General features: G+C 46.8%; 3 protein-coding genes across 11 annotated transcripts in view; 2 read left to right on the top strand and 1 right to left on the bottom strand.

Moving 5' to 3' along the window:
* Nucleotides 1-8,207, top strand: part of LOC121587818 (mucin-2) — a 36,713-nt gene extending 28,506 nt beyond the window's left edge. Inside the window, exons 3-6 of the mRNA XM_041904990.1 lie at nucleotides 2,425-4,174; nucleotides 4,242-5,612; nucleotides 5,687-5,791; nucleotides 5,871-8,207. Coding sequence (XP_041760924.1) covers nucleotides 2,425-4,174; nucleotides 4,242-5,612; nucleotides 5,687-5,791; nucleotides 5,871-7,939 — 5,295 coding nt within the window. The 3' untranslated portion in view covers nucleotides 7,940-8,207. The remainder of the gene's footprint in view (nucleotides 1-2,424; nucleotides 4,175-4,241; nucleotides 5,613-5,686; nucleotides 5,792-5,870) is intronic.
* Nucleotides 8,208-8,228: 21 nt separating this feature from the next.
* LOC121587819 (integrator complex subunit 10) lies at nucleotides 8,229-15,748 on the bottom strand. Of its 6 annotated transcripts, XM_041904997.1 has the most exons (7): nucleotides 15,721-15,734; nucleotides 10,640-10,720; nucleotides 10,517-10,562; nucleotides 10,288-10,445; nucleotides 10,144-10,211; nucleotides 9,789-10,050; nucleotides 8,229-9,719 (listed from the first exon to the last, which is right to left on the bottom strand). In XM_041904997.1, exons 4-7 carry the CDS (start codon nucleotides 10,408-10,410, stop codon nucleotides 8,280-8,282), a joined length of 1,893 nt encoding a protein of 630 aa, XP_041760931.1. In that variant the 5' UTR covers nucleotides 10,411-10,445; nucleotides 10,517-10,562; nucleotides 10,640-10,720; nucleotides 15,721-15,734; the 3' UTR covers nucleotides 8,229-8,279. The 6 variants fall into 6 exon arrangements, with proteins under 6 accessions (XP_041760931.1, XP_041760930.1, XP_041760927.1 ...); XM_041904996.1 differs by having other exon boundaries at nucleotides 10,288-10,562; nucleotides 10,640-10,643; nucleotides 15,721-15,748; XM_041904993.1 differs by lacking the exon at nucleotides 15,721-15,734 and having other exon boundaries at nucleotides 10,640-10,955.
* A 492-nt stretch (nucleotides 15,749-16,240) lies between these two features.
* Nucleotides 16,241-17,691, top strand: part of LOC121589629 (CDC42 small effector protein homolog) — a 29,201-nt gene continuing 27,750 nt past the window's right edge. For 2 of the 4 annotated variants that reach the window (XM_041908705.1, XM_041908702.1), the window contains exon 1: nucleotides 16,241-16,354. The gene's annotated coding sequence lies outside the window, so the exon portion shown is untranslated. The remainder of the gene's footprint in view (nucleotides 16,355-17,691) is intronic. The other 2 variants (XM_041908703.1, XM_041908704.1) reach the window with 2 other exon arrangements.

Here is a 17,691-nt window from a genome sequence, read left to right as displayed (position 1 = left end):
TTTAGTTCTATGTTACATTATATGGTCAAATACGGATTTTCAACTAACTAGAGCTGAGCTGTCTTCTCACAAACCCTACCAATTCCACAAATTGTTCTGCATCTTTAACATCTGAAATAGCGCTCGCAAAATCGACCATCAAAAGGACTCCTCCACGGAATGTCTCTTGCCGTCTGTGAGTCCCTCCCCGGAACAATTGATCTGATCAGATACCATCCGTAGCACCGTGTGCTGCAATATATTGACTTTCATAATCGTAAATCATGCGAAACAAGATGAACACGAAGGCTCCTTGTGACATCCATCACGTAACGGACGGTTAAAGTGCACGGATCCATCCAGTACGCCATCCAATAATGCGAAACAGACCCATTTATCGATACGGTCGCCGATACGTAACTACGCCACACCGGGAACCATTGACGAACGGGTAGAACGGGTGAGAGAGGCATTATGCCCAACAATATACCAGCACACGTGGAAGGCAGCGAAAGCATAAAGTTAGCAGCCAAACAAAACAATAACGTCACAGCGGCTTTAGGCAGGACACGACGATAGCATTTCGAGTACGGTTGAAAATAATAAAGATGGAACGGAAAAAATGCGGAAGGGGTTACAGTTGCTGATGCCAAAACTTCAGGGCCAATTTTATTGTCGAACAAAAAAAAGGGAAAAGGCGGCACAAATCAATCCTCTTAACGGTGGTTCGAAAGGGTTGCAGGCGTTCGCTCCGTTAAAGATGCTGCTGCTGCTGCTGCTGTAAGGAGCGCAATTTGTTTCGTTCTTACAGCCACTTTCCTTTGGACTCTTCCTGTCCATCCAGCCACCATCCTTCAGCTCATCCGGTTAACAAAGTTCTCACGTGAAGCTACAGAGAGAAAAAGAGATACGGCACGGAAACGAAAATACGTCCCATTCGGACGACCCATCAGAGCGGAAGCTCCTTTGCAAACAACCTTCCGTATCACGTGCTGTATACGGTCCCTTCCGTTTGGCCCAGTTTTGCCTTTCCTTTCTTTACTTCGTGAATCACACGCAGTACAGTACAATCGGTTAGACAATAGGGGTAGGGCGGGGAGGTGTTGGTGGCCCAAAGGTAATTTCAAACTTTACGACACGTCCTCGCCATTGCAGTGTCCGCGGCCCGGTGTGCTATCGAAAGCCACAGCAAAACAAACACACACGCAACAAGCCCATTCCTTAGTTGAACACACCGACTGATGAACCTGGGATCTAATTTTCCGGGGAAAACTATTCACCTCGCCCTGGTCGAGCTACATCCGCACAATGATGCTCCAATCTGGCACTAACCAGGGTGAGAGAAACACCGAATGGTGTAAATACCCGGAAGCCAAACTGCCAAATCTTGGAATCGGTGTCGGAAATCGGACAAAGCTCTCCCCTTGGTTGGTTGGTACACCACAAACCGAACCGGTCCAATTATTGGTTCAGTTCTCGGTGCGGCTCCTCTGGCTTTTGGCTCTTTCGCAGGACGCTTCTTCTTACTTACACTTTTTCCGAGAACATGGAACCTTGCGCCAACGGGATTGTACGAATCGGTCCCAATTCCTCGAACGGCTTGTGAAGATGCGGTAATACCACAATTTCCGTACAAATTGGCATAAACCGAACCGAATGGTTTGCTGATTTAATACTTCGTTTGTCAGTATAAATTTGGCTTTACGTGTGAAACAGTAGCGGTGCGTTAGCTTTTTTTTTCGATAAACATTCCGTAATGTTGTACGTTTCAATTCCGAGAGTTGTTTGTCGCGATACATTTAACTGAAACTGAGCAATAAGTTTTATGCACCATTGAGCAAATTTCCTACCAAGCAGCAACCACTCTAGCCAGTTCCAGGCTAGTCAGCAGCACGTCAGGCATGCTTTGAAGTCTGCAAGCACTCTCCTCTCCCCGAAGAGCTTAGGTAGTGAAACTACTCAAGAATTCGTACCATTCGTGATTGTTTCCAAGAATGTTCCGGGCACTGGTCGGCGGTTAGGTGATGTAGTGAATTTAATTTGACATTCCAAGATGAAACCCTTGCGGACAGACATTTGGCATAACCCTCGTGTGTCCCTACCGCCAGACAAGTTTAATTCGAAACCTAACGAACGTCATTCGTATGCATCTCACAATCTGTTGGGTTCCGATGATAATCTACTGACGTAATTGTCTGTATCCGTAGCTGACATTGAGTGACAATCCTGCTACTGGTAAGAGAGACTGTTTTTTGCTCCTGTTCTTAGTTTTCGGGCATCGATTGCCAAATTCCGGACCCTTCAATTGCAAAACAGTTTTTCTCTCCCTTGTTGTTAGCCACCTGTTGAATGTGATGGAAGGAATTTACATATCACACACGTCTTCCAAATTGAGAACGAATGGCTGACCCTTTATCTCCTTTTTTTTTGGTTCTCCCTCCATAGGCAAGCCTGACCGTTGCGCAACTGTTCGGCGATAGTCAGAATGCACTCGCACCGGCGGGAAATAGGAGAAACGTGCTGCGCCAGGGCGATCGTGCTGCCGGCGGGCACGATCACACGCACATCGAGACAATCGATGTCAAGTGTGATCAGCGAAGCGGTATGCTCGTGACGATACAGTTTGAGGACGACTTCCAAGGCGTCATCTACAGCCAGGGCTACCACAACGACCCGAAGTGTCGGTACGTGCAGGCGAACCAGGGCGGGCGGCAGTTCACCTTCACCGTGCCGTACGACAGGTGCGGCAGCAAGCCGTCCTGTGCCGTGTGCGCCTCCGTCGACAACGTGCTCGTCATACAGACGGACGAGGAGGTGCAGGAGGCGTGGGACACGGCCCGGCGCATCTCGTGCAGCCAGAGCGAGCAGCAGCAGAACACGATCATCTTCAAGCCGTTCGTGGTGGACCAGCTGGAGGTGGTGAACGTGCCCACCTCGACCGGCGGCGTCGAGTGCTGGATGGACATCCAGCGCGGCACCTATCCGAGCATTTCGCCCATCCCGAGCATCATCAAGATCGGCGAGGCGCTCAGCGTGCTGGTGTACCTGCGCGACCCGAAGGGCGAGTACGACGTGTCGGTGAAGGACTGCTACGCGTTCGACAGTCCGGACTACGAGGCGGCCACCACCGCACGGCTGCAGCTGTCGGACAAGAATGGATGCTCGCGCAAGAAGAAGCTGTTCGGGCTGTGGCAAAAGACGACGCAGACGGGCAGCTCGGGCGCCACCCTGGTGGTGCACAACAGCATCAAGGCGTTCAAGTTCCCCGACCGTATGCAGGTGTTCCTCAAGTGCGACATCGAGATCTGTCGCGGAGGCTGCGGGCCACAGGTGTGTGCGGAGGAGAATCTAATCAGCACGGTCGAAACGACCACCAAGCGTCCGTCGCCGACACGCGGCCGGCCGACGCAGACAACTTCGTTGGCTCCGGTCGTGCCAACGCGCGGCCGTCGTCCACCGGTCACGGCTGCACCTACCCAACCGCAATACACGGAGCCAGCAACGCAACCACCACGCCGTGGCACACGTCCACCGCGTCCGGTAGAGACAACGCCGGCCACGGCTCCACCACGCCGCACTCGTCCACCGAACACGCGCGCCCCAACGCGAGCGCCCACGACCGAGTTTACGTGTGCGCCTGGTTCGACCGACGATCGCTGTAACGATGTGATCGTCACGCAGCGTCCCGATTGTTCGCGAGGCTCGCGTGATCCTCGTTGCCGATCGCGTGGTACCCGACCGACACCAACCACGACCGAAGTGACACCGGCTCCACTACGATGCTTCCCCGGCTCGACCGATCCTCGCTGCCCAACGACCTTCCGCCCCTCGGTACGTCCTACACGGCCACCTCCGTCGCCTACTACGCCACGGTTCTCGACTACCACGGTGGAAGAGGAGGAAGAGGATGACAGTGTTCCCAACTGCTTGTTGCGATCGAACGATCCACGCTGTGAGGAAGTGTCCATCTACCTGCCAGTGATTCCGCAGGAGCAAGTTACCACGAGACCGCCGATCGTGCCCACTGTGCCGTCGGTCACCACTAGCTCGAGTTTGAACTGTTTCCCGGGCTCGAACGATCCCCGCTGCAGAACGCCCGTGCTCCGTTGTCCTCCGGGCACGTCGGATCCTCGCTGTCCAGGATTCGTGCCACCACAGCCTTCCACCACTTCCGCTCCTGCACGTTGCTACCCAGGTAAATACGAGTGAAGCCACCCGTTTGCCGGTCAAAAGAGTTTTAATGTATGATGTTTACTTTCTAGGTTCTCCTGATCCACGTTGCCCGCAACCAACGGTTCCGTCGAAGGATACGGCTACATACTTGCCACCGGTGGACAAACCAAACTGCTATCCAGGCTCTTCCGATCCTCGCTGTCCCCAGACGACTGCTGCTCCTCGGTGCTACCCTGGATCAAACGATCCACGCTGTCCAACGACTCCTCGTCCAACGACTCCTCGTCCAACGACAGCTCGTCCTACGCCCACCACTCAGCCACCACTGCGCTGCTATCCGGGATCAACGGATCCTCGCTGCCCGCAGACCACTCCCCGACCAGTACCAACCACAACGCCCGCTCCTGTTTGCTATCCGGGATCGACTGATCCGCGCTGTCCGAAGCCGACAACAACCACTCAACCGCGACTTCGATGCTATCCTGGCTCCAACGATCCTCGGTGCCCTCAGACTACTACCACCAGGCCGGTTCCAACTACAACGGCCGCCCCTCGATGCTATCCGGGATCGACCGATCTCCGCTGTCCACAAACAACGACTCGTCCGGTACCGACCACTACTGCAGCACCGCGTTGTTACCCAGGATCGAACGATCCTCGCTGTCCACAAACCACTCCCCGGCCAACACCTATAACTCAACCTCCGCTTCGCTGCTATCCTGGATCAAACGATCCTCGCTGTCCGCAAACTACTCCCCGACCAGTGCCTACGACCACGCCAGCTCCAGTGTGCTATCCTGGATCGACCGATCCTCGTTGTCCAAAGCCCACGACCACGACGCAGCCACCGCTGCGCTGTTACCCAGGTTCGACCGATCCTCGCTGCCCACAGACCACTCCTCGTCCAGTTCCCACGACAACGCCTGCTCCGCGATGCTATCCAGGATCGACCGATCCTCGCTGTCCACAGACCACTCCTCGCCCAGTCCCGACAACTACACCGGCCCCAGTGTGCTATCCGGGATCAACGGATCCTCGTTGTCCGAAACCAGCGACTACGACTCAGCCACCTCTGCGCTGCTATCCAGGCTCGTCCGATCCTCGCTGTCCACAAACAACAACGCGTCCTGTACCCACTACAACACCTGCACCTCGATGTTATCCCGGATCCAATGATCCTCGCTGTCCGACAACACCTCGCCCCACACCTACAACCACCTCGGCTCCGAGATGTTACCCCGGCTCCACTGATCCACGGTGCCCACAAACTACGACTCCACGTCCCGTCCCAACGACGACTCGTGGTCCAGTATGCTATCCCGGTTCCACTGATCCTAGATGTCCCCAGACTACCACACGTCCTGTACCAACCACTACTGCCGCTCCACGTTGCTATCCTGGTTCGACTGATCCTCGCTGTCCCCAAACAACGCCACGACCTGAACCGAAGTGTTATCCAGGTAAAGCTTTAGCGATTATTTTTGTTTTGGAATATAGAAAGAACTCCATTTCAATCATGCCATTGGTTTTGTAGGTTCGCTTGACCCACAGTGCTCGGACAAGACGGATTCGGAAACATATTTGCCTCCAGTGGAAGTGCCAAGACCAACTACAACCCAGCGTCCATCATGCTATCCAGGTGAGCATATTTCTTATCTATTTTATCAATCGTGCAAGTTCAAATTTTCTAATATATAATCATTCTAATAATTATATAGGTTCAACAGATCCTAGATGTCCACAGACGACCACTCGTCCGGTTCCTACTACAACACCAGCACTTCGATGCTACCCAGGTTCAAATGATCCTCGTTGTCCAACAACCCCCCGTCCTACACCAACGACTACGGCAGCTCCACGATGCTACCCGGGCTCAACTGATCCCCGGTGCCCACAAACCACACCTCGTCCAGTGCCAACAACAACTCCAGCACCTCGATGCTATCCTGGCTCGAACGATCCTCGTTGCCCGCAAACCACTCCACGACCTACACTGCCTCCAACACAGCCACCGCTTCGTTGCTACCCAGGATCGACCGATCCTCGCTGCCCACAGACCACTCCACGGCCAGTACCAACGACTACCGCTGCACCGCGTTGTTATCCAGGATCGAACGATCCTCGCTGTCCACAAACTACTCCCCGACCAGTGCCTACAACCACGCCAGCTCCAGTGTGCTATCCTGGATCGACCGATCCTCGTTGTCCAAAACCATCGACTACAACGCAGCCACCTCTGCGCTGTTACCCAGGCTCCACTGATCCTCGCTGCCCTCAGACCACTCCTCGTCCAGTTCCCACGACAACGCCTGCTCCGCGATGCTATCCAGGCTCGAACGATCCTCGCTGTCCTCAGACCACTCCTCGACCAGTGCCTACAACCACGCCAGCTCCAGTGTGCTATCCGGGATCAACGGATCCTCGTTGTCCAAAGCCCACGACCACGACGCAGCCACCTCTGCGTTGCTATCCAGGATCGACCGATCCTCGCTGTCCACAGACCACTCCTCGCCCAGTTCCCACGACAACGCCTGCTCCTCGATGCTATCCAGGATCGAACGATCCTCGCTGTCCACAGACCACTCCTCGCCCAGTCCCAACAACTACACCGGCCCCAGTGTGCTATCCGGGATCAACGGATCCTCGTTGTCCAAAGCCCACGACCACGACGCAGCCACCTCTGCGTTGCTATCCAGGATCGACCGATCCTCGCTGTCCACAGACCACTCCTCGCCCAGTTCCCACGACAACGCCTGCTCCTCGATGCTATCCAGGATCGAACGATCCTCGCTGTCCACAGACCACTCCTCGCCCAGTCCCAACAACTACACCGGCCCCAGTGTGCTATCCGGGATCAACAGATCCTCGTTGTCCAAAGCCCACGACCACGACGCAGCCACCGCTGCGCTGTTACCCAGGTTCCACTGATCCTCGTTGTCCGCAAACCACCCCTCGTCCCGTGCCAACAACAACGCCTGCACCTCGATGCTATCCAGGTTCCAACGATCCTCGCTGTCCAACCACTCCCCGACCGACACCAACTACACAGCCTCCTCTACGATGCTACCCAGGATCCACCGATCCTCGATGCCCACAAACTACACCCCGACCAGTGCCAACGACTACACCAGCACCGCGATGCTATCCAGGCTCGAACGATCCTCGTTGCCCGCAAACCACTCCACGACCAGTGCCAACCACTACACCAGCACCTCGCTGCTACCCAGGCTCGAACGACCCTCGCTGTCCACAAACCACACCGAGACCAACGCAGCCCCCAACTCAGCCACCACTCCGCTGCTACCCAGGCTCGGCGGATCCACGCTGCCCACAAACTACTCCCCGTCCCGTACCGACCACGCGCCAGCCGTGCTATCCCGGCTCGCCTGATCCTGCCTGTCCGCGACCGTTCGTCACAACAACGCCGTCCTCGTGCTATCCCGGCTCGCCCGATCCCAACTGCCCGCAGCCTTACCGACCAAGCAGCACTAATCCTCCTGCTACTTATTTGCCACCATTCCCTGCCGAAGCCAGCGGTCGGTCGGCCCGGCACCTTAGCCCAGAAACGTTGAACGATATTAACGCGCTGGCCGATCCGACCGACACGGCTGCAGATGGTCCAGCGGTCTCCAACTCGGAAGTTGCGGCTGATGCGCCCACGTCGACCGGTACATCAAGAGTCAAGCGAGACACCGGTCTGGTCAACGAACTGGACGGTGAGCCGGCAAGAGAAATCATTTCCATCACGCTCAACATCAAGGGCTACCAGTTCGAGCCGGAGTCGTAAACCCTGGAGCGCCATCTTCAAATGCCTCTGTCTGCATAATACTCATCCGTGCGTATATACGGAAGCCAATATAATTTCAACAGCGTGGCGGACAAGGCAAGACCGGCTCAAGCTCAGCAAAAAAACATAGTGGTCTTCACCACTTATAGACGAACGCTCTTTGTCTGCGCGCGTTGAGATAGATGTAGAAACGGTTGTAAATAAACTAAATAAAATGCTCCACCTAGTGCGCCCGTCCGTTGGACGCACATGGAGATATAACTGTAAACTCGAGGGATATTCACAATATTAGGTAGCATCCGAAACTTGGTAATGCTTTTTATTGTACATTGTACTTTGTTCATTTGTCGAACACATTCTGTACCAGTGCCACGTGCTGCTGTTGCAGGAATTGCAGCAAAAGTTCATCGATGTCATCGTTGCTGCGCGCCACCTGCTGCCGAATGATCAGCTTAAAGTCCTCCTTTACGCCCTTGTCCGCACCGCGTGTCCCAATGCGTCGGGCACCGGTCGCCAGGCTTTGCTGGGGCATGGCCAGCTCCAGCTTTACGTCGGGCGAATGCGTCCACAAATGCATAAACTCCTCGATGATTTCCGCCTGAATGACGTAGCTCGTGAAATGCAGGTACGTGAACTGGCGGCGCGTTTTGATCAGCTCGAAAATAATTTCCACCGTGGTAGATTCGTGCGGCCAGTTCAGCTGGGACAGGACGAGCATATTGCCCAGCAGCGAGCTGCTGCACTCCATCTCGATCAGCTTCGGCTTCAGCAGCACGATCAGCGTTTGCACCAGGTAGTGCAGTATGGCGCGTTTCGTTAGCGGCATCAGCATGAGCACGCGCGCCGTTTGAGCGAGCGAAACGTTCTCCAGATAGTGACCGCCGGGCGGTGCGTGCGGCAGATGCTTCAGCACCGTGCCCATCTGCTCGAACAGATGCACCGTCGGCGGGCCTTGCACGAGCGTGAGCGCAAACTGGCGGACGGACTTTTCCAACAGCGACATGGCGGTGTTGCCGGTGGATGCCTGCAGCAGTGTAGCCGTTTCTTCGTGCTGACCCGCGCACACGTACAGATCGATGAGGAACTTCTGCACCCACCCGGACAGCTGCGGTATGCACAGGATGAGCTGCGCAAAGTCCGCCTTCATCACATCGTTCGAGTGCAGCAGCTGCCAGCAGCTTTGGCACGCCAGCAAACAGTTCGGTGCGTCCGGGCTGACCGGAGCGTTCACGAGAATGTGCGGTATCTCGAGTACACCACCCTCGTGCGCACGCCGCTTCACCTCCGGCGGCATATCTTTCAGTGCCTCGACCAGTATCACATCCGTGTCGGTTATGCCGTCCTTCGAGCGCAGCTTCGAATACCCGATGTAATCCTGCAGTGCTAGCACGAACACGATCGTGGCACAGAACAGTATCTGCTTGCTTTCGGTCGACTGGAACGGGTCGAGCTTGTAGATGTGGATGATTTTCTGCCAGTACACGTCCTTGCTGTAGCTCTTCTTGTACAGCACGAACGGTTCCCATTTCAGCATCTTGCCGCAAAAGTCCAGAATTTCAAAGATTTTCTTCCAACAGTCGGCCGACGTTCGGGCTCGATCTTCGGTGTCGCTCAACATCTGGTTCAGGTAGTACTCGAAACAGACCGCCATTAGCCGGTGCACGTGCTTAGGTGCCAGTTCCGGTGCACGGTTGTACACCAGGGGTATCGCTTCGTTGAACAACATTTCCTTGAAGCTAGGAATCGCCACATTCTGAATCAGCGTCTCTAGCAAGCGTGGCTGCAATGGAAAGAGATTTTGAGTCTATGATTATGCGCTTCAAACCGAAAAATACGGCTCCCATCTTACCGCATGCGTAGAGATCGCTTGGGGAAAGCGTTTCAGCAGCAGCAGGATCAACCGACAGTGGTCGAGATTGTTGTTCGAGTGTGCCGCTGTAAGTAGCAAAATTTGATGCTGCACCTCGTACGAGATGTACTGGAACATCTTCACGTAAAATTCTTGCTCGGGCGTGGTGCAACCTTCCGGTATGCGCAGCGCATTCGTCATGAGCGATATCTCGTTCAGCAAGCTGGTTGGCGTCTGGTGCGCCCCGTGGAACGTCATTACGCTGTGAGAGAGGGGAATAAAGATACAAAACGTAAACGTAAGTTCAGATTGTATCAGGGAGATACCCAGGGCAATCACACCCGCTTACACATACATGTAGCTTAGACACTTGGCCGCTTCCTCAAAGTTGTTTGCATTCTTTTCAATTTCGTACGCCTCAAACTGGAAGTGGAAGTTGTTAAAAAAAAACCATTATCATGGGACCACCAGAACGCCTGAGTTGAGCGGATATACCAACCTGCACACCGAAGTCGTTTGGGAATAGTGTTTTAGCCGCTATGATCCATGCCTTCGCTTTGTACGGATCGGTGGATTCTTTCGCGCGCGCTATAAGATACTTTTCGTTTGATAGCACGTCCATTTTTAGCGATAATACTAGCGACCAGAAATAAAAACCTACATTCAAATTGACGCACGGGATGTGAAACGTGCTACACTATGCAGGTGGTAGATAAACAATTCTACACCTGTTTTTCGTTTGCCGCAGGCTGACTCTTCTTGCTGGCGATAGGACTGTTTTGTAGGAGAAAATTATCATTTGTTGAGTTGTGACTTTGATATTAGAGTAAAACAAGGGTTTCAATAATCACCTGACTATAATGGAAGAAATAATGATAAGAAACACACACAAAATATATTAAATATTCACACAAAAAATAAAGCGAGCATACCCTTCTTCTTCTTCTTCTTTTGTGGAGCAGGATATAGTCTTCTATGTTTTATAAAGCCTATGCTTAATAAAGCCACATTCAAAGACGTACCGCTCTTAGGTTTTCGACTGCCTTAGTCATATACCTCTCCAATGTTGGTACCGTTGTATTTGTGTTGTTTACTTGCTGATGGTTTTGACATTTCTATGTTGTGTTTATGGTTTGTCTTTCAAAGTTCATATGATCATGTTGTCTATGTTTTTGTGTGTTGTTCAAATTTTCAGTTTTTTTTTTTTCATTATAGGGAGATTTTTGTGTCTTGTATGAATCTAATTATTTCTTTTATTATTTTTCCATCATTATTTTTCCAGTGTTTGCTAAATAGATCTTCTCGGATGTTGGGGTATTTCTGTCTTTCATTGTTGTATTTTGTACAGTGAAATATTTGGTGTTTGCCCGTTTCCTGTACTTGGCAAACATCGCATATATCATTTTCTTCAATTTTAAGTATTTTTAGCCAGTATTTTGAGAAGTCATGTCCTGTTAGTATCCGATTCATAGTCTTTATTTCATTTGCATTTATATTTATCGTTTTATGCCAGTTATCTCTTTTGAATTCTTTCTGGTATTCTGCGAATTTTTTCCCTTTATGTTGTATTTCCGTTGTGTACCATTCCTGCGTTTCCAAAATCATTCTTTGTTGAAACATAAGTTTGATGTCACTTTTTCTTAATTTGTTTTCCATAATGTTGTCTGTCGTTACTCCCTTTTTTGCTAAGTCATCCGCCTTTTCATTACCTTCGATATCAATATGTCCCGGTAACCATCTGATTTGAGCATTTATTTTTAAACTGTTTTTAATAATATTGTATGTACTTTCCTCTATGTTGTTGTTATCTTGTTCCCTTTTTATGATGCTGCAAGCCGCTTTACTATCCGTATATAGTATAGGATTTATTATGTTGTTTTCCACTGCTATTTGTAATGCCTTGTCTATTGCAGTCAGTTCTACTGAGGTAATGGGTGTGTTGTTTTTTAATTTATATTTGTAGCTCCAGTACATATTTTTGTTGTTGTGTGGCTTGATGTATATACCTATACCACAACCATCGTCTGTTCTGCTTCCATCCGTGTAAATAATTGTGTTTGTTTTTTTTAAAACTCTATTTCTTGTTGGTAATATCTTTTGAGGATTTGTTTGTTTGTATGTTGATTTTTCGTTATATTATCCGGGGCATTGTATATTATCTTTACTCTTTTAGTGTTATCATTTATTACTATATTATCCATTTTGTTTATGATGTTTTTGTTTTCTTCATACAATTTTTCGTAATATGTTTTGTACTTGTTATTGTTGTTTCTGGTGTTGTGATTTTGGTTTGTGTCCCATAGTAGATTTCTGTGAATTTTTGAATGTGCAACCTCTTTGGCTTGCTCATTGCTCGCGAGGTACTTTGCTCTTATGCCTAAAGGAATTTCTGCCGCTATGGCCATTAGTGAGGGTATAGGAGTTGTTTTGGTACATCCTGTAACTTTTCTTAGAGATTGATTTTGTATTGTATCTAACTGTTTCAGTAGTTCTTTTTTTGCATTTCTTATTGATGCTGTTCCTATTTCTAAATTGCTTCTAATAAAACTTCTGTGAATTTGTATTGTTTTGTTAGGATTTAATTTATTGCGGTAATTGCAAATTCTTTTTATTGTCATTAGTCTTTTTTGTGTTTTTGTTTTCATTGCATCTATTTGTTTTTTGAATGTTAGTTTATTATCTAACCATAATCCTAAGTATTTGTAGTTATTCACTTTCTCTATTGATTTTCCTTTTATCCTTATTTTTATATTATTATTTTTCGTATCAAAAATCATGAATTTAGTTTTTTCTGTGTTAATTTCTAGTTTTAATTCATCCGTTATGTCTGAAAACTGTTTCATGATCTCCTGCATTTTTGTTTGTAGTATGTGATGACTATGACTTTGTGTAATAATTGCAAAATCATCCGCATATTGAATTATTTGTATTCCCAACCTATTTATTTTGTCATGTATGTCTTTAGTATATATGTTAAATAGGCTTGGCGATAGCACATCTCCTTGAGGAAGTCCGTCTGATATTAGTTTATTGATTATTGTATCTTCTGTGTTTAATTCTATAGTTCTGTTGTTCAAAAAAGCTCCTATCCATCTAATAATTTCTTTTGGTGTTTGATATTTTTCTAATTTAGAGATAAGTATATCTGTCCTTACTTTATCATATGCATTCGTTAGGTCTAAGAAAATTATCCCTGTTGCTTTTCCATCTCTTTTATTTTGTCCTATTCGATTCGTTATGTAATTTGTGCAATTGTTTATAGACCTGTTTTTGATAAATCCGAATGTTGTTCCTGGAATTACTTTATTAATATTCCAATACCTGTTCATTTCTTCCAACACTGCACTATTGGCCATTTTGATAATAGCTGGTATAAGAGCAATACCTCTATAATTCAGTGGATCGTTTTTATCTAGGTTTGCTTTTGGGAATGTTATTATTTTCATTTTTTTGTAATGTTTTTTTATAATTCCTTTGTGCCACATTTCATTTATTTCATTAACCATTACAAGTCTTGTTTTTTCATTTATTTTCTTTAGTATTTCATATGATACTCCATCGTGACCTGGTGCTGTATTTTTTTTCTTTTTTAATAAGCGATTCCATTTATGTATATCTATGATATCTTTGTTAGGTTTAAAGTTTCTATAAGGCTTCTTGTTTCCTTTTTTATTTTTAAAAAAATGTTTGTCTAAGAAAATTTTTGCTGCTTTCCTGTCAGTTTCTATTATGTTTCCTGCTTTTGTTTTACTCTTGAATTTCCCTTCCATTTTTTGTAAGAATTCATATAGTTTTATTGGATCTCTGTTGAAATCTACTTTCTCTAGTTTGTCCTCAAATTTTTTTATTTTATTAAGTCTTTTTTTCGTTCTAAATTCAGCTATTCCTTTATTCATGTTAATTTTATTTTCCGTGCTTTTGTCATTGTTGAAAATTTTTCTAAGTTCATTTTTGTTTTTCCATGCTTTTTCTGTTTCTATATTCCAGTATATTTTTGGTTTTTTTTTCTATGTTATTTTGTTAGATTTAATTAATTTTTGAATTTGTTTTGCTACCTGATATGCTGTTGTGGTTTCTTTTACCTCTATTGCTTCTATTTCTTTGAACAATTTTGGTTTATTTGTGTATGTTACTGTGTGTTCCTGTATTATTTCATTTATTTTTGTTATTATGGTTTTGTGATTTGTTGCACCCATATGATGTTCTGTAACTGTTCTTTGGCACTTATCTATTATATCTTCTGATATGATAGTAAGGTCAACAGCTGTTTCTCTTTTGTTTCTATCGGTGGGTATTAGTGTTTTTTCCTTGTTGTGTAATAAGCATAAATTTGAGTCATTTAATTCATTTAATAAAAAGTTCCCTTTACTGTCATTTGTTGGGTTCCCCCATATTTTGTGATGACAGTTCAAATCTCCTGTTATTATATGTTTTTGATTCCCTGATCTGTTGTGTAGTAACTTACTAACATTTTCTCTAAATCTATTAATTTTTAATTGAGGTGACATGTATACACTTACTATATTTATTTTTTCCTTGGTTAATTTTATTTCTGTAATTTGAACTTCTTTATCTGTTATGTTATGTTTGATAACTTTGTATGCTAAATTTTTTCTAATGTATATGGCTGATCCTCCATATCCATCTTCCCTGTTGGTGGTAACTAAATTGTAATTTGATACGTTTACTTTATTAATTTCCTCTTCTTGCATCCATGTTTCGGTAATGCACGCGATAGTAATTTTGTTTGCGTTCATCATCCTCTCTAATTCTTCTTTATTTCGTTTTAAACTTGTTATATTAGTCTGTAATAGACTAATTTCCTTTTGATTTATCGTCGCCATTTTTATTTTCATTTAATTTTTCTTTATTGTTTAGTTTATTAGTTTGTGTTAATATCTTGTTTTGTTTCCTGTGACAGAGTTTTTGTTTTTTTGGGTCTTCCTTTTAGTTTTTTTAATTCGGTTTCTGTTTCCATGCAACTTTCATCCTCAGTTTCTGTTGTAGTGTGGCTGTCCACTATTCCTGTGCGCTTCTGAGCATTAGCTTTGCTAGTGCTAGGAGCTTCTTCTACGCACTCATACGCTCGTCGCTCTTTTATTGTGCTAACCGGTTTTTTGAACAAAGTGTTATCTTGTTTTTTTCCTTCTAAGTTCAAGCCCTCTACTTCTCTCTCTAACTGTAGTCTATTCTGTACCGAACTCTTTACCCCTTCCTTCCGTACCATATTGGCATACGTACCTTCATCCTCGTTGTTATTTGTCACCGTTCTTTTGTACTGGAGACAGGTCATGCCTAAATGCATGTTGAGTTCGCAGTACTTACACGTTCTCTGCTGTCCATTGTATTGTACATGCGCCTTTTCTCCTTTTATAGATACGAATGATGGTATTGGTGTATCTATTACAATGGTTACCTCTCGGTTACCATCTCTTATTCCCGCTATCGGGGATGGCGCTTCCCATACACAGTCAATGACTTTCTTTACTTCTCCAAATTTCATCATGGCTTTTTTAATCTCCTCATTAGTTATCTGATCCGTGCAGTTTTTTATTATTACTCTTGTCGAGTTGTCTTCCATTTTTATGGGTATGAAATATTTCTCCCCATTGTACTCCACCGCGTGTTTGCCATCGTGGTTATCAACTATTTTTATAGCCTCTCCCGATTCTTTTATTTGCACCACTGCAATAGCCGTTGTCGTCATAAGTTGCACTTTCAGCAAACTCTCCTTTTTTATTCCAATTTTTTCCAAAATAAATTGTATCACATAGCCCGGACTCGGCCTTTGTGGCATTGGATTGAAATCCACTTTGAAGGTATTGTCCTTCGTCACCATTTTGCAAGATCGTTTTTTGTATCACTCGTTCAACGTTTGATTTGAAAGCACTGTGTTGTCCGTTTGACGTACCAACATGGAATGCGAGCATACCCTTGCGCACCGATACGCGTAGCCGATGTAAACAAACGCCACAAAACATCAACAAACGTTGTCGGATCTGTCAACGCGCTCGGCTGTCAAAAAAGCTATTCCGAACAGTTGTCGGAAGTTTTACAGTGCGTACCAACGCGGTATCGGAGGGTGTGAGGAATATTTTTTACCTTTAAAATTACTTTTAGGTAATCACACCAGAGCAATCTTATATGAGGAGAACAGGTCAATAGGCTCAAATACGCAATAAAAAAACAATAGCAGTTTTATAGTATGCATAAACCATAGAAAAAGGAATTTCAACGTAAAAAATCATTATGTTTCGTTAAACTTAGAGAATGTCACCATTTTATTTCAAACAACTGGGAAAATCTTAAATATAGCCTTATAAAAAAAATAAAACGCTTCTTCGGTGCGTTCACCAACCCTGTAATCCATTAGATTGCACATGTATTGGTGGCCAGCGCTGTGCTGCTTGTTGGGCAGCCAATTCACAAGCTCTTTCATTTCAATCATTTCCTTTTTCATTTAAATTTCTTTCGCCCGCGAGTGAGGACGGACCGACGTGTGCGTTGGCGCTGCTGCTACTGTAAATTTTATTTAGAAGGCCGTATATTCTTTGCTACATCTCACGGTACGGGCTGTTCACTTTGTTTTGAAAACGATTTATCAAGCGCACCAGCTGAAATAACGAATTTTGTGTATTAAATTTGCGCCATTCCTACGGGCGATCGCAGTGATCTTGCATCTGGAATCCATGGTTCTTGTGGTTGAGTTTGCGTGTGTGTGTGTGGTGATTGTGTGTTGCTTGTACACCTAAAACAGGCAGGAAAAAACACCCGAAAGGGAAAGTGTACTCTGAAGATTTGTGTTCTTCGCAACCCTGAAGTTTGTTGAGGAATTTTGCTTTGTGTGCCCTGTCCTGACGGTTTTGTTGTTGTGATACTATGTTGTTCTTGGTGCAGATAATTCTTTCCCTAGGCATATTTACACAAGTGCGAACCGTTTTGCCGTGCGTGCGTTCAGCGTTGCAACGAATCTGCCACGATGTGTAATCATTCGTCTTTATCCAGTTAAATTTACACAACCGAGCGTTTTACATTTTTTACCACTCCATCCAAGCTGGTGGCTGTTCCTCGGTGAATGGAGCACCTTATTTATATTTCTCCTTTGTAAATATCTAAGTTACACAAAATATTTGCCTGTGTGCTTGTCCCGTTACAAGCGCCACATCCGTGATCGTGCTGCATGTTTTGTGTGCTTGTGTGTATGTGTGTGTGTGTGTTTTATTGTATGTGTGTGTGTGTCTGTACAAACGAGAAGAAGGAAAAGAAGACAGGTTTTCCATTTGGGCACGATCACGAGCGATGGGCGGGAGGCGGTGGTCATGGTGAAGGAGCAGAAAACACTGGCAGAACCGGTTCCATCGTTCCATCTTCCCGTGGTCTGGGCTAAAGGGTCCCAGCCCTGCAACCTCCCAGCCCTTCCGATTTGGGGGATGCTATACCCATGGTGACCCCATGGACTGGACCAGTGTAACGACAAAAGCAGAAGCAACCGCCCCATTCCCGCGTTGTGACTGTGACTGCGGAAGGACCCAGACGAAAGGGAGCATAGTAAACCACGCTCCGTATAGGTGTATGAGTAGATGTAACAGTGGCCAGCATGGACAGCAACTGACGCAGCATTAATCATCGACAAACCAACCCCGTGCCATGCTTATCCTCCCCGGCAAGCCGGGTCGATGGTGGTCTCCGGTGGTCAGCCAAACAATGGCACATAAAATCTGACAATCGGCTGACGAATTCGCAGCTCTTGCGTGTGGTGGTGTAAAGGGCCGCCTCCCCGTTCGAGCTGGTGTGTACGAAATCGCAGCCGGGGAAAGCGATATTACAGAAATCCGCCGCCGACTCATAAACATAACATCGAAAAGGAATTATGACAAATAGTGCTTTTGTCTGTGTGTGTGTT

The sequence above is a fragment of the Anopheles merus genome, chromosome 2R (assembly GCF_017562075.2).
Source record: "Anopheles merus strain MAF chromosome 2R, AmerM5.1, whole genome shotgun sequence".
In the NCBI taxonomy this organism is placed as follows: domain Eukaryota; kingdom Metazoa; phylum Arthropoda; class Insecta; order Diptera; family Culicidae; genus Anopheles; species Anopheles merus.
This window is presented reverse-complemented; position numbering and strand designations above follow the sequence as displayed.